The sequence below is a fragment of the Hyperoodon ampullatus genome, assembly GCF_949752795.1.
Source record: "Hyperoodon ampullatus genome assembly, chromosome: 7".
NCBI classification, from domain to species: Eukaryota; Metazoa; Chordata; class Mammalia; order Artiodactyla; family Ziphiidae; genus Hyperoodon; species Hyperoodon ampullatus.
Window position 1 is genome coordinate 91,267,175 of NC_136920.1, and position 27,766 is coordinate 91,294,940.

A 27,766-nucleotide genomic window follows, 5' to 3' on the forward strand; every position below is an offset into this window, starting at 1 on the left:
ATGATCTTGTCTGGACTTCCCTCGTGGTCCAGTGGGTAAGACTCCGTGCTCCCAATGCAGGGGGCCCAGGTTCGATCCCTGGTCAAGGAACTAGATACCGTATGCATACCGCAACGAAGATCCCGCATGCTGCAACAAAGACCCTGCGCAGCCAAAATAAATAAATATTTTAAAAGGGGGAAAAATAAAAAAAGAAGATCTTGTCTACTTCATTCCCTTTCAGAACGGGAAACCAAAGGCCAAAGAAGTTAAGAGACACATATAAAGCCACAGAGGTATTTAACAGCATTGCAAAAAATAAAACTCTAGTCAGCATACTCTTAGAGCAGAGTTCTGCCCACAGCTGCCCTTCTGGTCCGAGCATATAAACTCCTGGAGCAAAGAGGAGGTATTTTACATTTTTTTCCTACCCTTTGGTGCACTCACTCATAATGAGGATAACTACTAACCACGGTTCATTCCATAAAATGTATGCGTTCTGTGCTGTGGTTGAGTGTTTTCTAGGTACCAGCTCTGTTCTAACCAGAGACACAGCAGCAGCCAAGGCCCCTGCTCCTAAAGACCTCAAATTCTTGTGGCTTAGCAGTAGAGCTGCAGAGAAGGGATACGGATCATCAACAAAGACAACTTAAAGGGCTTCCCTGGTGGCGCAGTGGTTGAGAGTCCACCTGCCGATGCAGGGGACGTGGGTTCGTGCCCCGGTCCGGGAAGATCCCGCATGCTGCGGAGCGGCTGGGCCCGTGAGCCATGGCCGCTGAGCCTGCGCGTCCGGAGCCTGTGCTCCGCAACGGGAGAGGCCACAACAGTGAGAGGCCCGCGTACCGCAAAAGAAAAAAAAAAAAAAAAAAAAGACAACTTAAAAAATAGGAAAATTTCAAAAGTGAAAAATATAATGAAGATAATAAAATTGGGTGGTGAGAAGAGGAATCTCAAAAAAGAAAAAAATATGTCAAGTTCACATCAGTATTAAGTGGCAGATTCTACCAAAGCAGACATAAATGTTTGCTTTCCTATTTTCCTAAATAGTAAACATGTCTCTTACACAGTACATATTCAAACAATATTTATCACTGATGTTGATGGAGATAAAACAGATCACAATATTCCTACTAATATAAGACTAAGTGCTCATAAAATATTCAGATATAACAAGTTAAAGTGTTTCTCAAACTATAAGTTCCCCAAATAAGTCTCATGAAAGAGGGCACAAGTGCCACAGAGCACACACAAAATCAATCCTAATCTCACAAATGCTTCATATGTTTTTTAATTTAATTTTTAATTTTTTATGTAATTTTTAAAGGTAACTTTCATTTAGTTATTACAAAATATTGGCTGTATTCCCCATGTTGTACAATACATCCTTGAGCCTATCTTACACCTAACAGTTTGTACCTCCCACTACCCCCCTCATCTCTCTCTTAAAGACTGTCTTTAAATCTTACCTTGGCTCTTTCTTACAACTTCTTCTCATTTTTCTAAAAGTTCTCTTTCTGCATCTTCTCCCTAGCACCAAAAGCATCTTCTCGCCTTATTATCCTGCATATCAAAGAATGTCACTCATCTCAATCTCAGAAGATAATCCTGCCCTCCAGCATTTAGTCCTCCAACAGAGCCTTAGGCAGCACTGATTAAGCCGAAATCAAAGATTCATGAAGCCACATCACAGGAAATTCAGCACAGGCAAAATACGTGTAACACCTTCAGCGCTGGTTACTTAGGAGGGCCCCTCCCTTTCCCGTGAGAAGGGGGATCAGGTTCCAGAAGTGCAAGGGGAAATACTGAGACGGGACAGGCTGCCTTAGCTGATCACACACTGCCCTAACCACCCTCTGGACCACTATTGTTTTCAGGTCTGCCAACCCCAAGTGACTCAGCAAAGGTGGTGCAATGACAAAGAACCACAAGTCCCAGGGCCTGTCCTTCAGATCAGATAAGCTTGGCCCCAAAGGACACCAATCTGAAAACATCTCTTTCCCTTGAATTTGAAGGGGAGGGAGATAAAAGGAAACGATCAGAAAGTGAGCACATACTGTGCACAGACACTTTAGAGAGATGCCTTGCCTTTCTTAGTTCACCTTCAAACCAACCTACAAGGTGGGGATTATCATGATCCTCCATTTACGTGGGAGGAAACTAATGATGCAAAGCAGCCCGAGGGAAGAAAACTCGCTCCAGGCTGGAATTTTACCCCATTGAAGCAGGCTGGAAATTGCTACTGGAATAAAAGTCAAAGGCAGACCCTGGGAAGTCATCTGTGTAGACAGAGTGAGGAACAGGGTCGGCCTGGGAAGTTCTGGACAGTATTTTGCAGAGGAACAGCCTTGGGAGAGGTGGAAACATTGTCTTCCTCAGCTGCCCCCATCACTCTCTAATTCACAATCAGTCGCCACCACCTGTGACTCCAGACCCGTCATCACTCAGCCACAGGTGGGCTTATCCTGTCCTCAACCAGAACAGGGCAGGCCAAGTCTCTAAGTCTCTCTGACGTGGATGGATCTAACCCGACTGCTGACATCAAGACAAGAATCGTATTCAATACGCAAATTAAAATTTCTTGCTGGTAAATGTGAGTCACCATCCCACGGCCAATGGGACCTCACTTGCCCTATGGGACACCCAGGGTTTAAAAATATATGTATATATACATATGTGTATAAATACACACATACATATGTAATATTTATATGTATTAAATACACAATATATTTATTTTTAAAGGTTCGTTCATTCATTCATTCAATCATTCTCCATTACCTATCCACTTAACCTGGATGAGTGGGGTTTGGAGTCCCCTGCATGGTGCCAACTATTGCAGGTTTTTTTGTTTGTTTGTTTGTTTTTCCCAATTCCATGGGGAGCTTTGAGCTAGGATGTCTTTTTGGTATTACCCCGCTTGAGGCAAAGGTGCTGAGACTTTGGATTCCCATATCAGCTCATCATTGGCCAGAGCTTGTCTCTTTTTTTTGAATTTTATTTTATTTATTTTTTATACAGCAGGTTCTTATTAGTTGCCTTTTTATACATATTAGTGTATATATGTCAATCCCAATCTCCCAATTCATCCCACCACCACCACCCCACGCCACTTTCCCGCCTTGGTGTCCATAAGTTTGTTCTCTACATCTGTGTATCTATTTCTGCCCTGCAAACCAGTTCATCTGTACCATTTTTCTAGGTTCCACACATACGCATTAATAGACAATATTTTGTTTTTCTCTTTCTGACTTACTTCACTCTGTATGACAGTCTCTAGATCCATCCACATCTCTAAAAATGACCCAATTTCATTCCTTTTTATGGCTGAGTAATATTCCATTGTATATATGTACCACTTCTTCTTTATCCATTCATCTGTCGACAGGCATTTAGGTTGCTTCTATGACCTGGCTATTGTAAATAGTGCTGCAATGAATTGGGGTGCATGCATCTTTTTGAATTATGGTTTTCTCTGGGTATATGCCCAGTAGTGGGATTGCTGGGTCATATGGTAATTCTATTTTTAGTTTTTTAAGGACCCTCCATACTCTTCTCCATAGTGGCTGTATCAATTTACATTCCCACCAACAGTGCAAGAGGGTTCCCTCTTCTCCACACCCTCTCCAGCATTTGTTGTTTGTAGATTTTCTGATGATGCCCATTCTAACTGGTGTGAGGTGATACCTCACTGTAGTTTTGATTTGCATTTCTCTAATAATTAGTGACTGTGAGCAGCTTTTCATGTGCCTGTGGCCATCTGTATGTCCTCTTTGGAGAAATGTCTATTTAGGTCTTCTGCCCATTTTTGGATTGGGTTGTTTGTTTTTTTAATATTGACCTGCATGAGCTGTTTATATATTTTGGAGATTAATCCCTTGCCTGTTGCTTCATTTGCAAACATTTTCTCCCATTCTGAGGGTTGTCTTTTCGTCTTGTTTGCAGTTTCCTTTGCTTTGCAAAAGCTTTTAAGTTTCATTAGGTCCAATTTGTTTATTTTTGTTTTTATTTCCATTACTGTAGGAGGTGGATCAAAAAAGATCTTGCTGTGATTTATGTTACAGAGTGTTCTTCCTATGTTTTCCTCTGAGTTTTATAGTGTCCGGTCTTATATTTAGGTCTCTAATCCATTTTGAGTTTATTTTTGTGTACGGTGTTAGGGAGTGTTCTAATTTCATCCTTTTACATGTAGCTGTCCAGTTTTCCCAGCACCACTTATTGAAGACACTGTCTTTTCTCCATTGTATATCCTTGCCTCCTTTGTCATAGATTAGTTGATCACAGGTGTGTAGGTTTATCTCTGGGCTTTCTATCCTGTTCCATTGATCTATATTTCTGTTTTTGTGCCAGTACCATACTGTCTTGATTACTGTAGCTTTGTAGTATAGTCTGAAGTCAGGGAGTCTGATTCCTCCAACTCTGTTTCTTTTTCCTCGAGATTGCTTTGGGTATTCGGGGTCTTTTCTGTCTCCATACAAATTTTAACATTTTTTATTCTAGTTCTGTAAAAAATGCCACAGATAATTTGATAGGGATTGCACTGAATCTGTAGATTGCTTTGGGTAGTATACTCATCTTCACAATATTGATTCTTCCAATCCAAGAACATGGTATATCTCTCCATCTGTTTGTATCATCTTTGAGTTCTTTCATCAGTGTCTTATAGTTTTCTGAGTACAGGTCTCTTACCTCCTTAGGTAGGTTTATTCCTAGGTATTTTATTCTTTTTCTTGCATTGGTGAATGGGATTGTTTCCTTAATTTCTCTTTCTGATCTTTCACTGTTAGTGTATAGGAATGCAAGAGATTTCTGTGGATTAATTTTGGATCCTGCAACTTTACCAAATTCATTGATTAGCTCTAGTAGTTTTCTGATGGCATTTTTAGGATTCTCTATGTATAGTGTCATGTCATCTGCAAACAGTGACAGTTTTACTTCTTCTTTTCCAATGTGTATTCCTTCTGTTTCTTTTTCTTCTCTGACAGCTATGACTAGGACTTCCAAAACTATGTTGAATAATAGTGGTGAGAGTGGACATCCTTGTCTTGTTCCTGATCTTAGAGGAAATGTTTTCAGTTTTTCACCATTGAGAATGATGTCTCCTGTGGGTTTGTCATATATGGTCTTTACTACGTTGAGGTAGGTTCCCTCTATGCCCACTTTCTCCAGAGTTTTTATCATAAATGGGTGTTGAATTTTGTCAAAAGCTTTTTCTGCCTCTATTGAGATGATCATATAGCTTTTCTTCTTCAATTTGTTAATATGGTGTATCACATTGATTGATTTGCATATATTGAAGAATCCTTGCATCCCTGGGATAAATCCCACTTGATCAAGGTGTATGATCCTTTTAATGTGTTGTTGGATTCTGTTTGCTAGTATTTTGTTGAGGATTTTTGCATCTATGTTCATCAGTGATATTGGTCTGTACTTTTCTTTTCTTGTAGCATCTTTGTCTGGTTTTGGTATCAGGGTGATGGTGGCCTCATAGAATGAGTTTGGGAGTGTTCCTTCCTCTGCAATTTTTTGGAAGAGTTTGAGAAGGATGGGTGTTAGCTCTTCTCTAAATGTTTGATAGAATTCACCTGTGAAGCCCTCTGGTCTTGGACTTTTGTTTTTTGGAATATTTCTAACCACAGTTTCACTTTCATTACTTGTGATTGGTCTGTTCATATTTTCTATTTCTTCCTGGTTTAGCCTTGGAAGGTTGTACCTTTCTAAGAATTTGTCCACTTCTTCCAGGTTGTCCATTTTATTGGCATAGAGTTGCTTGTAGTAGTCTTTTATGATGCTCTGTATTTCTGCGGTGTCCGTTGTAACTTCTCCTTTTTCATTTCTAATTTTATTGATTTGAGTTCTCTCCCTCTTTTTCTTGATGAGTCTGGCTAAAGGTTTATCAGTTTTGTTTATCTTCTCAAAGAACCAGCTTTTAGTTTTATTGATCTTTGCTACTGTTTTCTTTGTTTCTATTTCATTTATTTCTGCTCTGATCTTTATGATTTCCTTCCTCCTACTAACTTTGGGTTTTGTTTGTTCTTCTTTCTCTAGTTCCTTTAGGTGTAAGGTTAGATTGTTTATTTGAGAGTTTTCTTGTTTCTTGAGGTAGGCTTGTATAGCTAAAAACTTCCCTCTTTGAACTGCTTTTGCTGCATCCCCTAAGTTTTGGATCATCGTGTTTTCATTGTAATTTGTCTCTAGGTATTTATTGATTTCCCCTTTGATTTCTTCAGTGATCTGTTGGTTATTTAGTAACATATTGTTTAGGCTCCATGTGTTTGTGTTTTTTACGTTTTTTTCCATGTAATTGATTTCTAATCTCATAGCATTGTGATTGGAAAAGGTGCTTGATATGACTTCAATTTTCTTAAATTTACCAAGGCTTGATTTGTGACCCAAGATGTGATCTATCCTGGAGAATGCTCCATGTGCACTTGAGAAGAAAGTGTAATCTGCTGTTTTTGGATGGAATGTCCTATAAATATCAATTAAATCTATCTGGTCTATTGTGTCATTTAAAGCTTGTGTGTCCTTATTAATATGCTGTGTGGATGATCTGTCCATTGGTGTAAGTGAGGTGCTAAAGTCCCCCACTATTGTGTTACTGTCGATTTCCTCTTTTAGAGCTGTTACCAGTTGCCTTATGTATTGAGGTGCTCCTATGTTGGGTGCACATATATTTATAATTGTTATATCTTCTTCTTGGATTGATCCCTTGATCATTATGCAGTGTCCTTCCTTGTCTCTTGTAACATTCTTTATTTTAAAGTCTATTTTATCTGAGTATTGCTACTCCAGCTTTCTTTTCATTTCCATTTGCATGGAATATCTTTTTCCATCCCCTCACTTTCAGTCTGTATGTGTCCCTAGGTCTGAAATTGGTCTCTTGTAGACAGCATATATATGGGTCTTGTTTTTGTATCCATTCTGCAAGCCTCTGTCTTTTGGTTGGAGCATTTCATCCATTCACGTTTAAGGTAATTATCGATATGTATGTTCCTATTACCATATTCTTAATTGCTATGGGGTTTTTTGTAGGTCCTTTTCTTCTCTTGTGTTTCCCACTTAGAGAAGTTCCTTTAGCATTTGTTGTAGAGCTGGTTTGGTGGTGCTGAAGTGTTAGCTTTTGCTTATCTGTGAAGCTTTTGACTTCTTCATTGAATCTGAATGAGATCCTTGCTGGGTAGAGTAATCTTGGTTGTAGGTTCTTCCCTTTCATCACTTTAAATATATCATGGCACTCCCTTCTGGCTTGTAGAGTTTCTGCTGAGAAATCAGCTGTTAACCTTATGGGAGTTCCCTTGTATGTTATTTGTCATTTTTCCCTTGTTGCTTTCAATAATTTTTTTGTTTTTAATTTTTGTCCATTTGATTACTATGTGTCTTGGCATGTTTCTCCTTGGGTTTATCCTGCCTGAGACTCTCTGTGCTTCCTGGACTTGGGTGGCTATTTCCTTTCCCATGTTAGCGAAGTTTTCGACTATAATCTCTTCAAATATTTTCTCAGGTCTTTTCTCTCTCTCTCTTCTCCTTCTGGGACCCGTATAATGCGAATGTTGTTGCGTTTAATGTTGTCCCAGAGGTCTCTTAGGCTGTCTTCATTTCTTTTCATTCTTTTTTCTTTATTCTGTTCCGTGGCAGTGAATTCCACAATTCTGTTTTCCAGGTCACTTATCCGTTCTTCTGCCTCAGTTATTCTGCTACTGATTCCTTCTCGTGTATTTTTCATTTCAGTTATTGCATTGTTCATCTCTGTTTGTTTCTTCTTTAATTCTTCTAGGTGTTTGTTCTTTAATTTTTCTAGGTCTTTGTTAAACATTTCTTGTATCTTCTCAATCTTTGCCTCCATTCTTTTTCCGAGGTCCTGGATCATCTTCACTGTCATTATTCTGAATTCTTTTTCTGGAAGGTTGCCTATCTCCACTTCATTTAGTTGTTTTTCTGGGGTTTTATCTGGTACAACGTCCTCTGCCTTTTCATTTTGTCTATTTTTCTGTGAATGTGGTTTTCGTTCCACAGGCTGCAGAATTGTAGTTCTTCTTGCTTCTGTTGTCTGCCCTCTGGTGGATGAGGCTATTGGTGCCAAGTATTTCTTATTAACCTTCTGAGGATACTACTGAGCTGATTAAGACAGTGAGAGTGAATTATTTGAAAATAGCACCTGTCAAGCAAAGGGGCCTTAATCTAGCAGGCAACTGCAGGTAGAGGCTCTAGGACTCTAGATTCTCTGTGGCTATGAGGGAGAAAAGTGAAGTTAACAAGCCCAAAATACCTAAATTCTGAATCACTGCATCAACGATGTTTGTGAGAAACAGAATTTTTGTTTTTCCTGCCCATCCTCTGCTGGAGAAACCAAAGGAAAGTTCAATGGCTCTATGTCCAGCAGAAAGTGGAAGGAGCAGAAAAAGCCCTGGTTACCCCCACGTTCACAGCTGGGATTCTCCAGCCAACAAAACATGAGCCATCTTTGCATATTCTGTGAAACGAATGAGCTAGACCTTATGTTGTGAGGAAATTGCTTCTGCTCTCCTAAAACAAAATGTCCATGCAACCCCACTTCCTCAGGAAGATCTTCTACAGAGAGGATGTCCTTCACAACAAAGGCTGGCCAATCACCAGGACTACCAAATGTTAACGGCTACTGGTGTCCCCTCTGTGGAAGCACTGGCCACATTTTCAAATTTTACATTTATTTGTATGATTTCATTGACTGCCTAATAGACACTCAACTAAAATCTGTTGTTGAACAAATGAGTGGATGAATAATAAATACACTAGACTAAACCCTTCAAGGGCACAGGCCAGTCACAGCTCAGTGGCAGGCACAGAGTAACCAAGCTGTCATATTTTGCGGAATTTGGACTCACCTTGCTGTGACAGCCTGAAGGTTTTTTTTGTTTTCTTTTTTTGCGGTACGCAGGTCTCTCACTGTTGTGGCCTCTCCTGTTGTGGAGCACGGGCTCCAGATGCACAGGCTCAGTGGCCATGGCCCACGGGCCCAGCCGCTCCGCGGCATGTGGGATCCTCCCGGACCGGGGCACGAACCCGTGTCCCCTGCATCAGCAGGCGGACTCTCAACCACTGCACCACCAGGGAAGCCCAGCCTGAAGGTTTAACGTGTCCCTCCAAATGGGAAGGGAATGGAGGGGAAGTAAAATCCAATCAAAGCTTTTCACAGGGTGAGGCATGCTGAAACAGCCACTTCTAATATTTGGTCTTTACTTACCATTTCCGGTGGATTTTAATGACCCACATTGTCAGCACACAAACATCAGCCTTGGTATAATGCCAGATGTATACATGTTTGTACAATACAGAAAAAGGCCTAAGTTAAAGGTGACGGGACACAACCTTTTTGAGTCAGGTTTCCATCATTACTCAGTTGTATGGATGTGGGCATGTTTCAGAGTTTCAATTCCCTTAAATCCAAGTGGACATACTCATTACATCCACCCCCTAGGATGCGGGAACAAATGAAGTGGTGGAGCGTCGTGCCAGAAGCATGTTACTGGAAGGCTCGGTGTGTGCCAGGCACTGTGGTAAGTGCTGGGGCAAATACAAAGAATAATTATACTCTGCGCCGGCTTCCGGAGCCCGGGGCCTTGTAAATCACGGAGAAAAGGATCAAATGCTCCCCACGTTAAGAGATTATCACATTGCTATTGCCAGCACTGCGTTCATTTGTGTCCAAGCAGGCACCATTCTCTGCCGCTCTGACCGGAATCTCCCAACAGCAGGTGTCAGCATCCCCTCTCTCCTCTGCACCTCTCCCCAGGCTCCCAGTTCAAGGCTCCATACTCTATAGTCCCCCAGTTAATGGCATTCCCAACCTGCCTTCAAGGCTCTCATTACACGACATAAAGAAGGGCCATTTGTATTGGCAGCCCTTTGGCTCTTGGCTTCCACTGGAGCAAAGAGGAAGAAAGAAGCAAAACACCAAAACAACTGCCCTGGCACCTGACAGCTGCAGAGAGAGGCCCAGGAGAGGTCAGAGAAACAGGTGCATCTGCATTCCAGAACTGAATGAAGTCCTACTATCGGTGGGAGGGGAGTCAGCCCCCAGCTCCACGCCCAACATATCTCTCTCCAGCGCAGCGTGGAAGGCATTCCTTTTACAACTCCTGATTTCCCAAGTTTAGAAAACACACTAATTCCCTTTCAGTGATGTGCTCAAGTAACTTGTTTTTAAATAAGTAGGGATCAATGTTGCATTGTTAATTTGTTTACTGTCTTTCTCCCCTCTCTAGGATGTAAACTCTCTAGGGCAGAAACTATTTTGTTCGCTATTGGTTCTGGTGTCTAGAACAGTACCTGGCACGTAACATGTGTTCAATAAATATTGGTTTGATTAAGTAGGAGAGAAAAAGGGTAGAAGGAAGGGTGCATCTATCACAAAATCCTTCTCTCCTGCAAGAGGAACAACTGTTGTCCTGACCTGGAATCAGAAGACTAGGAAAAATGTACTGTGTTACCATGGCAACCACAGCTCCAAAAATAAAAATAGCCTTCAAAGTTGCCACAGGTCTTTGGTGGGAAAAGGCTAAGCACTATTTGTACCTGGGCCCCGGGTTAACTACAAGCTAAAATATTGCCCCCAATGTGCTCTTGCTCTCTGGAGCCTCGTTTTGGGAGAGGTCAACCACTCTTCACCTGGTGATGCCAAAGTTGTCTCCCCAAATAGAGAACACCCTTAGAAGAGTAGCCATGTCTGGTCTATGGGCACTTGCAGTCTGAGGGAAGACACAGTACAAAGGAAAAACCATGAAAGAAACCAAAAGACTTAAAACAGACAAACAATACATAGTAATCCAGATTTACATAAATGGCCCACGAGGGCATAATTATTCAACTTCAAGAGGACTTCCTGCTTTGTAAAATGATTTCCAATAGAATTCCATGAAAATCAAATTTCCTTAGAGTCCTTCATCCATTTGATTATTTATTCACTCCCTAAGTATATGTTTACTACATTCCACGCAAAGAGCTTAGCCAGCACTGAATAAAACAAACACTGAACACAATTAACTCTGCCCACACAGCTTCTGATCCAGTGAAAGATACAACGTGACCAAGTAGTCACAACTTAAGAACACAGATGTAATAAATACGTGAGTCAGGAAATACCTGCTAGAGGGACAATAACTAAGGTAAGATCCAAAGGAGAAGAAGGGCAGGGTGGCCAAGGGGGTCAGTGTTACAGAAGAGGAATCCCACACAAAGGAACAATGTCTGTGAAGACCTAGAAATAAAAGGAAGCATCCATCCAAGGCACTGAACCGTAACTCTGGCTGCAGGGTGAGCGGCATCAGGGAGACCAGTTAGGAGGACGCTTGAATAACATATGTGAGAGAAGGTGGTGGCCCAGGGAGCTGAGATGGTGGTGGAGATGAGAAGACAGTCTTCCTCCCAAGGAAGGAAACCGTGCAAAACTGAAGGGTACCAACCCTCACCTCAAGGAACAGAGTGAGAGGAACTGGTTTGGAGGGAAAGGTGAAGAGTTCAGTTATGGAAATGCCCATCAGCCAGTTGGAGAGATGAGCTTAAGGCTGAGGAAAGAGATGAGGTCTGAGATGTAAGTGTGAGAATCATCACCATGCAGGAATAATTAGATTCAAGAGAGTGAATAAAACAGTCCAACGATAGTATGTAGATTCAGGAGAAGGAAAGGGGGTGGGGTGAGGGAGAGGGAGGGGAGACGGAGAAGGAGAAATAAGCCTGGATTCAGAACCTTAAGCAGACCAACACTGAAGAGACAGACAGAACCTACAATGGCTCCCCGTTGAGTTGAATCCTCTTTGCAGACAAAGCACACTGTCCATAGGATCTCAATACATCTTTGTTGACTGACTGACTAATTGAAATTCGAACTCTTCAGCATAAATCATAGTCTGTCGGCCCATCACCTCACCCCCCTCATTTTTCCACATCCCTCATCAAGACCACACTTGGTCATCCATCCCCATCTTCAAGCCAGCACACGCAAACTGCCTTCACCAAGAGGCTTCTGGTTCCCATTCAAAACTCAGCTCTCCACAGAAAGTAGATTCGTGATTGCCTAGGGCTGGGGGCAAGTAGTAGAGGGGGACTGAGGGTGATATTTAAAGGGTATGGGTTTCTTTTCGAGGTCATGAAAACGTTCTAAAATTGACTGTGGTGATAGTTACACATATTTGTGAATATACTAAAAACCACTGAATTATGTACTTTAAAACTGACTGAATTGCATGGGATGTAAATTATATCTCAATAAAACTGTCACACATCAAAATACTCAGTTCTGGACTCATGTCCTCCAGGAAATTTTCCCTGATTCATGAATAAGGATAATTTCACTCCAAAGAGGAAAGAAAAAGGAATCACTCACTCAATTGTTATTAATTTACCCATCAATAAACATCTATTGATCATGACGCAAGGCCAAGTACAGTGCTAGACAGTGAAGATCCAAGGATGAAACAGACAAAATTGGACTCAGAGTACTGGCCCCCAAGGTCTTTGCTAACTTCACCATTTTCTCTACTTCTTTCTTCCCAGGATTAAGGAAAAGAAAGGGGTCTCCTGATTCTCTTTATATTTTCATCTTTGTGCAGTTAAAATCCACAAGCTGAGGCCCTCTTGACCCCGTGCCTTCTACCACATCAGACAGAATTGCATCGCAGGCCTGAAAGGGGCTTTTCTCTGTTGCGGAGAGGTAGACTTGGGGTGGGGACAGTGAAGAGGAAGGACGCTGTGCTGGGCCTGGTGTGCTAATCCCCCTAATCCAAGCCTGAGCTGGGTCAATTTCCAATCATTATATCCAAATCAGGTAACGTGTGAGGAGTCCCAGGTGCTGCTCCAGGACACGTGAGTATGTAACCTATACTCTCAAGCACACATCCACTCCATGTGAGCCACTCACAGAATGATGACAATAATCCTTCCCCTTTGCACAGCAAGAGGACGTTTACAAAACAGTTCCACGTCTATCACTTGAGACCTCCCATTAATCCACAGATGGAGAAGATGAAACAGAGGTGAAGGGAGGTGTCCAAGGCTCCACAGCGAAGAAATGACAGAACTTAAAATTTAAACCCACGTCTCCTGACTTGAGTTCCAATTCTCTTTGTGCCCTATTGCCTCTAAATGTCAATCCCTCCTCAGGGAATCATCTTGGCCATTTACAAGCACCCCTTCACTTGACTGCTTCTTTTCTTTCCAAGAAGCCTTCTATTTCCAAGGCCTAAAAGAGATGGGTTTTTGTTTTGGCCACAATCGAGATAGAGTCCAACAGGAGGCAGTTTAACAGTGGTTAAGAGTAGAGATCTGAGTCAGACAAATTTGGGTTTGAATCCAGAGGTTGTCTTTTTATACATATATACATATATTCTTCTAATCCAGCAAGCCGCCATTGAAAACAACTGCCATCTGGGGGTGTGCTGTGCCATGCGGCTTGTGAGATTTTAGTTCCCCGACAAGGGATTGAACCTGGGCCTTGGCGGTGAGAGTGCGGAGTCCTAACCACTGGACTGCCAGGGAATTCCCAACTGCCAGTTTTCAAACTTCTCCTAGAAGGTGAAAACCCTTCCTGATGTAAAAGTATGTTTCCTGCTCCAACAAAAATGAAGATTCCACTAAACTTTTTTTTGGCCACACGGCTTGCAGAGATCTTAGTTCCCGGACCAGGAATCGAACCCGTGCCCTTGGCAGTGAAAGCGCAGAGTCCTAACCACTGGACAGCCAGGGAAGTCCCTCCACTGCACCTTTAGACAGACTCTCGAAACCAAGACAGACTTCCCTAAATCTAACCAAACCCTCCCCTATCCCTTCCCTGGCTACCAGCGTAAGAATCTTCCCCATATTCTGTCCTCAGTACACATGGCAGAATCTCAGGATCAAAATAGGGCCTCTGGGCTTCCCTGGTGGTGCAGTGGTTGAGAGTCCGCCTGCCGATGCAGGGGACACGGGTTCGTGCCCTGGTCCGGGAAGATCCCACATGCCGCGGAGTGGCTAGGCCTGTGAGCCATGGCCGCTGAGCCTGCGCGTCCGGAGCCTGTGCTCCGCAACGGGAGAGGCCCGCATACAGCAAAAAAAAAAAAAATAGGGCCTCTTTTAGGGTTTCTCACATTTGAGGGGAAAGCTGACAAACCTGGATGAACTATCTTAGTTCAAGATTAGCTCCCACCAAGCTTGCCCCATTTCCCTCTACTCTCTGGAAAAGGTGACAGGATGAAGTAAGAGTACAGAAAGAATTGCTATCCTCAGGTCCCCAAAACGCCCCAGAACAAAGCTTTACGTCTGTGCCTGCAGGGATAACCTCATCCAGTCATTACAACCAAAAAAGAGAAAGAAAGCCTGGCAGGCGTCAAATGCTCACCATCCGTGTAACCCAGCCCAGTTCCTCAGCGTCCCCTCAATGACACACCTCACCCTATTCTCACGCCTTCATCTGTACTGTTGCCCTCTCCTGATCTCATGCCCCTGACATTATATTCTTCCTGTTTTCTACTACCTATCTGTACGTGTTGTGGTTTGAGCCTCTTCCTTCCAGAAGTCTTCTTCCTCTCTTTGCCTTATAGTCAGTACCACACGGCACTGACTATAGTGTATGACATAGTGTATGTCTTCCAAAGATTCCATCTCCTCAATACAAGGGAAACTCACAGGCCGTCATTTCTTATCCAAGTCTCCTCCCATCCTCCTTCTCAACTTCCACATCCCCACACTCTACCCAGCTCTACACACCCTCCCTCCCTGCCTCCTGGCCATAGCACCATTAGCTAGTACCAGACTGAACTCACAAGAACATCCAATAAATACTTGTTGAACTAAAATGAATGGAATTGAACAGAATGGGAGGAGGAGTCCCGGGGAAGGTGGCCAATCACTTGTCTGCCCCACACAAAGGCACAGACCACTGCTTGGAGACAGGGCCCTAGAGCCTGAAGGTAAATGGGAAGGGTCCAAGACATCAGTGAGCCACTGAGGACTGCCCCCCTCCTCCGCCAGGCAATGGGCTTGGCTCAAACACAACCCCTGGCCAAGGCTGTGTGGAGCTGCCCTATGGTCTTCTACACCAGTCCTCTGCCCCGGGAAAGCAAACTCACCGACTACTCAGATGCCACGCTTATCCAGACAAAAAGTAGCTGGCACAAACCATCATGGTGCGGACCAGGCCTAGATGTCTAAAGATTCTCTGTGGTAAGAAATGTGACTCACTCAATGTGAATACTCCGCCACCTCCTCTACACATGGGGGCCAGGAAAGGCAACCTGGGGTGGCCCACAATAAAATAATAAAAATTGAAATGGAGCTTAGAAACTGAAGTCTGAGTGGAGGAGCCACTTAACCTCTCTCGCCTTCTACGATCCCTGTCTGTACAATGGGACTGACGGGAGTACCGACCTCAAAGAGGTTTCGTGGGGATTAAATGTGGAGATAGATGGACTGTGAAGTGCTCATCATACTGACCGAGAACGATAAGGGCTCAATAAACATCAGCTGCTGTGGCTGTTACTATTCATGTTGCTGTGAGGATCCAATGGGATGGGACGCAGCACGAAGCCCCGAGTACCCGTGTAATGGAAAGTCACCGGTCCCCCGGCCTGGACTGGGGAGATGGGTGACACGTGGGGAAGCCGTCCACCCTGGCGAATGGCTCCTGCAATCCTCGGCGAAGTTCCCCGGGGTGCCCTGGGCACACACACACACCCCCACCTCCCCAACGGCTATGGGGAGGCCGGAGAGGAAAGGGGAAGACGGCTGGGGCGGGACAGGCACGTACCTGCTTTCGCTGCACTCCTTCCGCTCACTCACCCGCAGCCACTTGCGAAGGAGGAAGCGTTTGCGGCGCGGGGAAGCGCTGGGCGTGGAGCAGTTGGACCACGGGGTGTCCTCGTCGCTGGAGGGCGTGATCTCGATGGACGGCAGCTGCAGAAACTCCTTGCCCGGGGCCAAGACGCCGGGCAGGTCCCGGCTCAGCCCGGCCTCCAGGCTCGGCTCCTGCACATTCTTGGTGCGGCGCATCTTGAAGCGCCGGCGGCGGAGCGTGGGGGTCGACGAGCTGGACCAGACCCGGCTGCCCTCAGGCGCGCCCCGCGGCTCGGGTACCTGCAGGGCGGGCGGCTGCAAGCTCTCCATCATGTTGGCCGCCGGCATGGGGCCCGCCGCCTCCGCCCGGCGCCTCGCGGCCCGCTGGCCCCGCTCCCCGCCCCTCGCCCGCGGCGCCCGGCCTCTCACGTTAGGAAACGCTCGCCGCTCGAGTCGCGAGCGGAGCAAGTTCTTCTCCCGGAGCGCCGCGCGGGAGAGGGGAGCGCGGGGGCTCGCGGCGCGACCGCCCCGGAGTCTAACTCGGCCGCCCGGCCGCCCTCCGGGGCTCCCCTCGCGCGCCCGCTGCTTTTCCTTCGGCGGCGCTCTTTCGCCGGCTGGCGGCGGCCGTGCCCGAGCGGGACTCGGCGGCCCGGGCCCCAGGGGGCGGTTCTCGGCAAACTCTCAGCGGTTTGCGTTCGGCGGACTAGGCTGGGGAGCCGGTCTTGGCGCTGCAGGGAGGCAGAGAGCGGGAGGAAGAGGCAGAGGGAGAGAGAGAGAGAGAGGAAGCAGACGCTGGATGAAAACAAAAGAGGAGGAGCAGGGGGCGAGGAGCGGGGGTCACTTCTGTCCAGAAAGGGCGTGCACAGGCGGCGACGGCTAGCGTAACTGTACCCGGGATCCCTGGGGAGGGACTCTACCTCCGAGCCAAGGCTGCTCCAATCAGCCAGCCAAGGCTGCTCCAATCAGCCGAATGAAATAGGATCACAGCCCAAACTTTCTCAAAGCGATGGCTGGCCAGGCAGCTCTCATTAATCTAACTCCCTGCTTTTTCTTTGAGGGGGAGCAGGGGGAGGGAGGAAGCGAGGAATTCAGTCAGGATACAGGGTTGAGGGAAAGCTAGGGGCTCTTCGGCTGGATCTCCTCTCCTGAGAAAGGTGCTTTATCTGAATAACTTGGGGTGCAGGGGGGCTGGGCACAGGAAGCGTGGGAGGGAGAGGGAGCCAGCAAGGTTCTGGAGACTGCTTCCAAAATGACAGGCTGAGAAGAGAGGACAGCTCTGTGGAATAAGCCGAGGACAGCAGACGTGACATATGGAGGAAAGACAGACAGTAGGACCTGAGAGACACAGGACACACAGGACCAGTCAGGAAAAGGGAGTGATCTCCGTGCACCTGGAGTGACCCCGTCAATACCAGAGCCCCATCCCAAGCACAGAATGAAATTAGAGGAAGGTGAGCACCCAGAAGGCGAAGCATCCAGCAAAGTGAGTCTCAGGGAGCTAAGGGTCCTCCCTTTACATTCCTGGGGGCTGGATCAAGTCTGCTTCAACCTGCAAGGGGCATGGACTGGGTCACAAAAAGTCTGTACGTCCCCAGGTCATGGAACCTAGAAAGTCTGGATCAGTCCTGTAGTGTCCAAGCTAGGCTGAACCCCTCCCTCCCTAGACCCAGGTACCACCCTAAGAGATTGGCCCTAGAACTGATCCACCTTACCGAGGAGCCCTGTGTCAGGACTGAGTCTAAAGCAGCCCAGCTCCTAGATCATAGACTGTTACCGCCCATCTTTCCTCCCAGCCCAGCACATGTGCCTCTCCAGTAAGTCCTGCATGTGAGAACCAAAGTAGAGATGATGGCTTTCAAAGAGACCAGGAGGAGTACAAATAATGCACCATTAAGTCCACAATGCAATTCACCCAATCCTCTCTGCCCCTCTCCATGAGTCCAGTAGGGAAACAATGCCCAGCTTCTGTGCCAGCATGAAGGTCATGAGAACATTTCACAAGTGTCCCAAAGCTGAGGAAAAAAATCACATTCCTAAAGACCACCAGAACTCACTGTAAGAAAATATGTCCCTGCAGTTCAAGTGTGACAGCTGGCCATGGGTCCACCATGCCTACAATGACACATGGGGGGAGCTCAAGGCATTGTGACCCTGCACAACCTCCATGAGGCCAGGAATCTGAGGGAAGTATGTTTTGCTCAGGGAGAGAGAGAGACTGAAGCCGAAAAGCCAGAGCCAGGCCCACCTGTAAATGACTCCCTGGAACAGCGGGCCTGTCTTATTTCTGACTCTTCTCCACATCCGGCCACTGGCTCTCTCAAGGGTGGCATGGTATCACTCTATTTTAACTCCTGGATGTGTCCCAGAAAGGATAAACTCCTTCCCATCAGGTGTCAGGCATGGCAAGCGGCAGGACACTGCTTCCGGCTCCGGGAATGCCTAGGAAGCCAAGCTGTCCCTCCACACTTCAGGGTCCGGAGCTAAGCCACAGAGCTGCTCACTGCCTTGGATTTCCTCCAAAGACGAGCAGGTTGCCGGGGATCTGGTAACTTTTCAGTTCAAGGAACCTGCTTGTTAAGGGGGCAGTTGAACTAAGAGAGCGGCGTCTCAGGTGTTTAAGGGGCAAAAGGAAGGTGGGTGGGCTCACAACCGTTCACTGGGAAGCCAAAAAACAAACAAGACGGAACGAAACAGGAGGGTGCACAGACAGGGGCCAGAAGGTTCCATGGGTATTTTGGGGAGAGGGAGATTTAGCAAGGGGGTTGGCCCCCTTAAGGGGACCGTGCGCCCTCTGAATTTAAACGTACGCCCCTTGAAAGGAAGAAAAGCAAGCAGCTTCCTCCTCCCACACACTTCAGCCCCTTTTCCACCCACAAGAGATGCTGGACCTAAAATCTAAAACCCTATGAGGTTTAATTTAAGCCTTGTGCCCAGCAGTAGTTGAGAGTGATCATTTAGATTTCTCCTGGCCTGAGGGAAAACCTCCTCCGCACTAAGTCTGCAAAGGTTTCACTTGGGAAGCAGATACCGAGAGTAGTACCTGAAGCCCCCACCACTGTCCTAGCTCACCTCCACCTGCAGTCTCAGCTTAAAGAAAAGAAGGTACTTGTCACCCAATAAAACCCTACTCAAAACACATGCACCAGAAACTAACACAACATTGCAAATCAACTCTACTTCAATAAAAAAAAAAATTTTTTTTAAAAACACATCCCCATCCCACCACCCTCAGCTGTTTCCTTTCCACTGTGGCACTGTCAAGGAAGATGATAAATGGGACACTAGTTTGAAAATGAAATGCCCTCCAGCTGCAAGTCATCATTGCTGTGAAAACTACACACATTGAAGGAAGGACCAAGTTTGTCCTTCCTTTGATTCTGTCCAGTGTCCTGTGTGTTTTGTTTGTAAAGCAACCTTTACACTGTCACAAAGGCTTTCATCTGTAATATTTTATCTTCCCAGTGACCCTAGAAGTGAGAAGGACAGATGTTATTACCCTCATTTTATAATTTATTGAAGTGAGGCACAGAAAGATATCCAAGGTCGGAGATAAAAACACAATAACTGATCCATGACAAAGCCAGAACTTGAACCTGGGTCATCTGAAGCCACTTAGAGGCCACCCAAATCTCATCAAATGCATCAGCTCTGGAAAGCAGGTCCCTTGGAGCACCAGCATTTTACCAGCCCTGATTTTAGTTGGGTATGTCACGAAACGACGTGTAGCTATTCAGTTCCATCCGTTATTGTACAAGTGTGGAAAGGGAAATGCAAAGTTCTGCAAAACCATTTCTCACAGGAGCTGGTGTCAGGGGGTCAGGACTAAAGAGCTTCAGAATCTGAGCCACGGCATTCCTCCCAAGTCCCCCCACCCTACCACTTCTCTCCCATATTTCACTCTCAGCCGACTCGGAGGTTCTCCGGTTCTCCAGGAAACTGCCCTCACCTCTGGCCCTCCAGACAGGTGGTGCCAGATCAACCAGGCCTCCCTGCCCCCAGCTCACAGCCAGGCCTCTGACTTTAATGAAAGGAGCTCATGTTACCAAGCAACTGTTGTTTATTCTCAACTGTTCAGGTTCCCTTTTCCTGCAGACACAAGACATCCAACACTTGTCTACTACTTCTGGAGCCCCGCAAACTCCAAAGTCCATTATTCAGCAAAAACTTCCAGGAGGGAACTTAAGTGAAAAAGAGCAGCTGAGAAGCTAGATTTCTCCTGGGTGCCCACCCAAGTGAGTGGGAGGCAGAAAGGGCAGGTCCCCACCCACACGCACCCACATCCCTCCAGCCCCAGGGATGCCAAGGGCAGGCAGCTCCCAAGAGCATGGACAGGTGTGTCCCCTCCAACGTGGCTGCCACAGGACAGTCAGTCCCCCCCACCTCAAGGTGAGGACACATGACATCAGGATAGCCAGACCCATGGGCTGGCTCACGGACCAGAGAAAGAAGTGTGCAGTGGGCATTCATGAAGAGGAACTTGTTGCTATCAGAGAAACTGGAAATCCTGATAGAAATGTGGACGAGGCCATAAGAGCAGTGTAATGAACTGTCTTCAAATACAAAATGAAGCACGGCCGGATCATATACTGAAACGCTTCTTCCGTTGCCGACCAAGAGGAAATGAGTTTGTGTAGTACTCTGTGTGGGAGATTCAGGTTAGATGATAAACACTTCCCGAGAGAAAGGCCAATTAAGGGCTGGAATGGATGACCAAAGATGGTTAGAGGGCGGCTTTCTCTGCACATCTTTAAAGGTAACTGGAGCCTAGGTAGAGGCAGAGGCAGGAAAGAATGATCTCGTAAAGGCCCAACCATGTGGGTCTGTGGGTCCCAGATTCTCTCTCTTTTAAATAAAAGCAATTCACGTATGCCTAAAACAAAGTCCATTTGAACTGATGCATTTCTGGCCCAGGGCATTTTGATTACTGGATACTAAATACCTCCCTGAAACCCCCAGACAGCTTTAATATCTTGCACCCTGAAACAGAAATACGAGGGTGGTGAAGGAGCTGGGAGTGGGGACTGCGGGGACAGGTGAAATTGGAGAGAGTAAACTTCAAGCCCTCCCCTGGTAGCCTGAGTCTGTTCCCTCCTCTCATCCCTACCTCATCACCCTGTGCAGGAGCTCGTTACTGAAGCCATCAGTGCGGTTTCTGCACTCAGTTTGTGTGATTAGAGGGGGCTGGAGGATGCTGGCTAAGCACAATCTAAATGAAACCACAGTGGACCAGCCTCCACGTCCAGCTTCTCCTTCTGAGAAAAAGGAAGAAAGAGCTGTAAGACTTTTCCCGGGTCTCAGTTCCCAAGGCTGGTGCGCTGGCGAGGTCTCTCAGCCTTGGGAAACGTGCAAGGTTGGCAGCACGCTTCCGCCAGCCTTCGGTGGCCGATGCCAGGGTAAGCAATGACGTCACCCCAGGAGGACTGTCACCAGATAAGCCTCCCTGGTTTAACTGCTCATCGAAAGGCTTAGGAGTCAATCCAGACTATTCTGCACAACATTTGGCTGACCCTGATTTTGCAGACAAACATCATCACTTGTCCTCTAAATCTTCCAAAGGACATCAGGGCTGGAAAAGACTTCCTGCGGTCACCCCACCCGTCTCCTTGTCATCCACTCCAGAGGAGGCAGGTGGCCTGCTCTGGGTTGCCTGCTGCTTTCCTCAGAAGGGTCCAAATACTATGGGCACTGTAAACTAGTGACCGCGTGCACAGGCCCACAGGCCTGTTCTCTGAGCTTCTGACCCTTTCCACCACTTACCAGCTGTTGGATCTGGTGATGAGTTATTTAATTTCTCTTTGTGTCTCTGTCTCCACACCTAAAAAAAATCAGGATAATTAATAGTGTCTACGGGACTTCCCTGGTGGTCCAGTGGGTATGACTCCACACTCCCAATGCAGGGGGCACGGGTTCGATCCCTGGTCAGGGAACTAGATCCCGCGTGCCACAACTAAGACCCAGCACAGCCAAATGAATAAATAAATAAATATTTTTTTAAAATAGTGTCTCCCTCCTGCAGCTGTTGTGAGAGCATCTGAACAGCGTAGGGCACTTAGAAGTGCTTGGCACCTAGGAAGTGCTCTATAAATGTTGGCTTTTTTGTACCTAATTAAGTCTCCGTTATAAGACCTGTGTTAGGAAACATGACTACTCGCGTTGATTTTCCATTCAGTTTAATTCTAAGAGTACATGTTAAGCTACAGCAGCGTGTGAGGCTCCTTACTAAGCGCTGGGGAGACAGCAAGACAAGCATGACACGGGATGTGCGTTGGAGCATACAGCCTAGCAGGGCAGAATTAATTAAGTGCAAAATGTAAGCACTAACAGGTGTGAGTGGAAAATGGATAAATTTTAACCAGAGGGAAAGAGGTGGTCTAGAAAGGCTCCATGGAGGAATTAGTATTTAAGTGAAGACTTAACGTATGAATTTCAGTAGAAGAGAGGAATGGAGCATTCTGGAATAAAGGAAACACTTGAGTAAAGGCACTGAAGATTAAAAAACCCATGGAGAGTTTTTGAAAATAGGAAGAAAGAAGTCAGGGCTTATGGAAGGACACAGGAGATGAGGATGGACAAACAAGAGGGTCATATTGGTGAGTATTTAAAGTTTAGTTTATTCTTTAAACAAAGGGATGCTATTCAAGTTTTGCTGGGGTTTTTTTTCTTGAGAGGGGGCAGTAGCATTATCAACCTGTATTTGAGGAACAGCAGTTCTGGTGACAGTGTGAAGTATACACTGGAGAAGCAAAAGACAGGACACACAGAGGCCAATCCAGAGACTGTCATTCAATCGGTCCAGATTTTTGGAGTATCGACTATATACATGGCAAATAGTGCAGGTAAGTGATGGAGAAAATGTGAAATAGGGCGGGAGAAAAACGTGGGATGAGAGGAGGTGGGCAAGGGAAAGAAAAGTCCTATGAAGATTTATTCAGAGGCACACATTGGAAGAAAACCAAGAATGTGGGATGATTCAGAAGTCAAGGGAAGGAAGGAGCCAGTGTTTGTTGAATGACTACTGCAAGCCAGACACCGGGCAAAGTGCTTCACACACAAAATCCCATTCAACCCTCCCAACCACCCTGAGAAACAGACATCAAAAGTCCCATGTTAGGGAATTCCCTGGTGGTGCAGTGGCTGAGAGTCCGCCTGCCGATGCAGGGGACGCGGGTTTGTGCCCCGGTCTGGGAAGATCCCACGTGCCGCGGAGCGGCTGGGCCCGTGAGCCATGGCCGCTGAGCCTGCGCGTCCGGAGCCTGTGCTCCGCAACGGGAGAGGTCACAGCAGTGAGAGGCCCGCGTACCGCAAAAAAAAAAAAAAAAAAAAAAAAAAGTCCCATGTTAGGATGAGGAGAGATTTTAAAAGCTGCCTGACTTACCCAAGTTCACACAGCAAGTGGAAGAGGAGCACAAATGTAAACCAGGGTCTCCCTGCTTTAAAACTCATGCTTTTTCAATTACACCACATTTCAGAAAGATAAGTGATGCCCAATGCTGTATTGAAGTCAGGCAGGAGGAAGACTGAGATAATCTCATCAGATTTTGTAATTGGGTCGTTGGTGACCTCTGAGGGAACAGCGGTGGTGAGGGCAGGAGACGGAATGCGATTGCCATAGGTGGAAGAGCACGGAGCGAAGCAGTACATGGAGGCTGCAAGAGACCGTGCTTTCCAGAAACCAGGCAGTGGAAGGAGTACCTTTCATTCCTATTCATTCTTAGATAGTTATTGAGCATCTTCTGTGTGTTAAACACTCTTCGAGGATCTGGAGTTAGACTGGGAAAAGTAGTGTGTGTGTGTGTGTGTGTGTGTGTGTGTGTGTGTGTGTGTGTGTGTGTGTGTGTGTGTGTGTGTGTGTGTGATTGTTGGCAGATGTTATGTTTCAGAGGAACAAAATGTGACTGTATGATTATGCCATTTAAAATGGAGTTCTGCCTATATCTGCTAAGAAAATTGAAGCTTGGGGGTATACCTGGTAATCTAGCAAATCAATCAAAAAGTATTTAATATGCCCAGACTCTAAGCATACCATAATACTGGGTACTGTAAAAGGTTTCTGAAAAGTTTCTGCAAAACTATTTATTTATTCCTCAAAATAATTTTTGAATGTTTATCAGAGATGACCCTGGCCTCAATTGCTTCAAATCTTGAGGCAGGGGGGAGAGCAGAAAACCAATCCAAGAACTACAGTTTGGTAAGAAAATCCACTTCAATAGGAGCATGTACCAAATGCAGTGTGAGCCCACAGGAGAGAGAGCTTGATCCAGAAAGAACTTCATGGAGGAGACAGTACCTACCCAAGGTGGAAGTTTAGCAGAGTTTTCCAACTAGACCAAGGGGGGCATGCTTCCAGGCAGAAGGACCACTTGTGCAAAGGCACTGAGGTGTAAAAGAGAGCAGGGTATATTCTTGGAATCACAAAAAGAACAGCCTGGATCATAATGTTCCATTAGGTGAGGGATGAGAGCAAGAGATTACATCCATCTACTATAAATCTTCCTTCATTCACCCATTTAAACACAAATTGATTGAGCAGGCTATGTTCTAAGTGCTAGAAAACAAGGTGGGGGTATGTCTGTGCACATAACCAAGTCTGTGCCCTGGAGGAGTTTACATCCTGGTGATCACAAAATTCCAGAATGATGGAACAGAGATTTCAAAGATCTGACCCAACCATCACTTTATCTCCACTGTTGGTTCTGTTTCAGAGATCAAGAAGGAGGCACAGGGAGGTTACAGACATTTACTAAAGTCGCATATCAAACAGCCGAGGATTTACAGATGATAAAGTGCTTTGCATGCAAAGACCAAGACAAAGACCTGGAGGCTTAACTCACTCAAAGAGAAGGGCCCCAAAGCTCTAGGAAATGATTCCTTTCAAGCACTAAAGCAACCACCTAAGGCTTTTATTTCTGACAGAAACTCGGGCTATTCCACCTCCCTTAAATCAGAAAACTGGCCCCCTTTTACAAAGACACAAACCCGGATCCAGAGCAGTAGAGATGTTGGAACAGTGCTTCCAGGGTTGACCAGAAGCGTGGTAACGTCTTGCCCTGGGGTATGACGCTGAAACTGTAAAAGCTGCCCAGTTTGTTCTGATGGATACAACGGCATGTTTGCCAAGCATGACAGGGACACTAGCCTTTACATACCACTTCAAACCAAAAATTCGAGTTATTTTGTTGTGACACAGCAAGGGGCTAAAGAAGGCTGGGCTCAGGAGAGGCTTTTCAGCCGCAGCCCCCGTAATCCACATCTGGACAAAGATTCCCACTGCAAGCTGAGCTGTTTATCCTTCTGAAAGGAACACACCTGGAGGGAGTAAGTGTAGATAATTCATTCCTGTAAAATTCTGCATTTAGTGTGAGCTCTTGCCTTGAAATGAAAGTCACACTGTCAGATGTTCCCACTTTTCAGGAATAAATAGTCCACCACCCTCTACCCTGGCTGTACTCCGCCCGCAACTGTCCCCTAGTGGCAACGCCGGTGCTTGCGTTCCCCCACCCCTCCTCTAGAAGCTGAGACCCTGGACCACTGCCTACAAAATTCACAGTTCAGTGACTGCTTGGTATTTTAAACACTCTGAAATTGGGATTCGGGGATTGGTTATGCTGGGTGACCTCTGAAGTCTCGACTGTAGCTCTCACAGTCTGTGAACTGGAAAGGTCTACTTTGCTTTAAGCAATCCTGGTGTATGAAAACACAGATTTTAAAAATGTATGCACTGGGGGTGGGCTTCCCTGGTGGCGCAGTGGTTAAGAATCCCCCTGCCGATGCAGGGGACACGGGTTCGAGCCCTGGTCCGGGAGGATCCCACATGCCGCGGAGCAACTAAGCCTGTGCGCCACAACTACCGAGCCTGTGCTCTAGAGCCCGTGAGCCACAACTACTGAGCCCAAGTGCCACAACTACTGAAGCCCGTGTGCCTAGAGCCCGAGCTCCACCACAAGAGGAGCCACCACAATGAGAAGCCCATGCACCGCAAGGAAGAGTAGCCCCCGTTCGCCACAACTAGAGAAAGACAGTGTGCAGCAACGAAGACCCAACACAGCCAAAAATAAATAAAATAAAATAAATTAATTTTAAAAAAAATAATAAAAAAAATTAAAAGGTATGCACTGGGGGAACTTCCCTGGTGGCGCAATGGTTAAGGCTCCACGCTCCCAATGCACGGGGCCCGGGTTCGATACCTGGTCAGGGCACTAGATCCTACATGCATGCTGCAACTAAGAGTTCACATGCCACAACTAAGGAGCCTGCCTGCCGCAACTAAGACCTGGCATAACCAAATAAAAAATAAATAAATAAATAAATACTTTTTAAAAATGTATGCATTGTAATGATCATCTTATAATACAAAGCATTTGTTTTACAAAAAGGATTCATTAAAATAGATTGTTTCTTTAGGTGTAGGAACATTTTTATTCAATTAATCGACTTGAATACAGCACACTCTACGAGGAGACCATCCATTGAATACCAGATGTCCACATGAACCTGAAATATCACTGAATGCTGAGTGATCTTGCTTCTTCATAGTTCCAGGAAAAGAAAGAGCTCCGTTTCCCATACCCTCAACCACTCCCTTGATGTAAGTTAGTACTTTGGGAAGACATATTAACTCTGTCTGACAGTTGGAAAGTTTTACGAGCAATAGAACTTCCTTAGGCAATAGAATTATAGGCCTGGAAGACACATCAGATACTTAGTCCAATTTCATTAGCTATTTGGTCCATTCTTCCTCTGCCCTGTCCCACCCAAGGTCACAAATGAGAAACTGAGGCACTGGTAAGCTCAATCTTGGACCAAGGTCATAAGGCTGAAATGGAAATTGCTTTCTGTTAAGTCCAATATCTTTTGGTCAAATTCCACCTTAATTACTTGCAGTGTTGTTTTGGAGGTAGTATTTTGACCTCAAAGAGTCATTAAAAAACAAAGGGTACTAAGGAATCCAGATACTCATTCTGCTTCTGTCCACACACATTCTGTGTACATCTAATTCCCTCATAAACCCACAGAGAGCAAGAAGTTAATGAAACACAAACACCTCCCTAGAACTGATCCCAACACCTGAATGTTCAGATTTGCACAAAAGACATCACAGTGTTTATTGCTTTTGCAAAGGCCTTTTGGCTTTACACAAATAGAATTCCTTTATGTGGGAAATTCCCCTTGTGCATTTCAAATATTGCTCGATTGATACACAATTTTGCAACAATACTACTACTTAATGAACGTATGTCTGTGAATGATCAACTTACATGCTCATATCCTTTCATTTCAAAGCAAATATATGATAACGATGGCTTGAACCAAATGAAAAATCTGTTTCAGCCAAGCATAGATTAGAAATGTTCCAATGGCCTAAAAATTTGCAGATTCATCTAAAACTTCTTGAGCCAGGCACTGTATTTTCTCATTTAAGCCTCACGAAAATCCTGAGGTCGTGCCAATTTTCCCCTTTTAGAGATGAAGAAAATGAAGCCCAGAGAGATCAACTTCAGGTGCTAAGATGCGATTCAAACCCAAGTAGTCTGAATCCCAAACCAGTGTTTTCTGCACTCCTCCATATTACTCTATTTCAACTTCCTGTAAAAAATATATTGTCAGTCACTATTCAACTGGTTCTCCCTGCCATTTTTTGTGAAGACTTTGATTTGCAATTTGGTAAATAAATTGATACTTGCGATTGTGATTCTGCAAACTGAGACACTGTTTTCCTGTCTAATGCGGTCAGTTTCTATTTGTTCCCTATCTAAAACACACCACAAAGTTAATACCAATTTCCTTGGGTCTTCCTATTGAATTCTAAATACTCTGAAAAGAAACTCTATCCCAAACATTTAGTAGAATTCACTTGGTAGAAGTGCTTGCAAGAAACACTTTATTTATTATTTATTTATTTTTGGCTGCTGTTGTGTCTTCGTTGCTGCACGGGGGGCTTTCTCTAGTTGTGGTGAGCGGGGACTACTCTTGTTGCGGTACGCAGGCTTCTCATTGCAGTGGCTTCTTT

General features: G+C 45.5%; 1 protein-coding gene across 5 annotated transcripts in view; it reads right to left on the reverse strand.

Annotated features, from left to right (window-relative positions):
- The window catches only part of GRAMD1B (GRAM domain containing 1B), a gene marked incomplete at both ends in the record, with an annotated part of 165,837 nt that extends 149,730 nt beyond the window's left edge, over window positions 1-16,107 (reverse strand). For 4 of the 5 annotated variants that reach the window (XM_079708313.1, XM_079708312.1, XM_079708309.1 and 1 more), the window contains one exon: window positions 15,734-16,107. In XM_079708313.1, coding sequence (XP_079564439.1) covers window positions 15,734-16,107 — 374 coding nt within the window. Of the gene's footprint in view, window positions 1-15,709 lie in introns of all 5 variants that reach the window. The other variant, XM_079708311.1, reaches the window with a different exon arrangement.
- Between the last annotated feature and the right edge of the window lie 11,659 nt (window positions 16,108-27,766).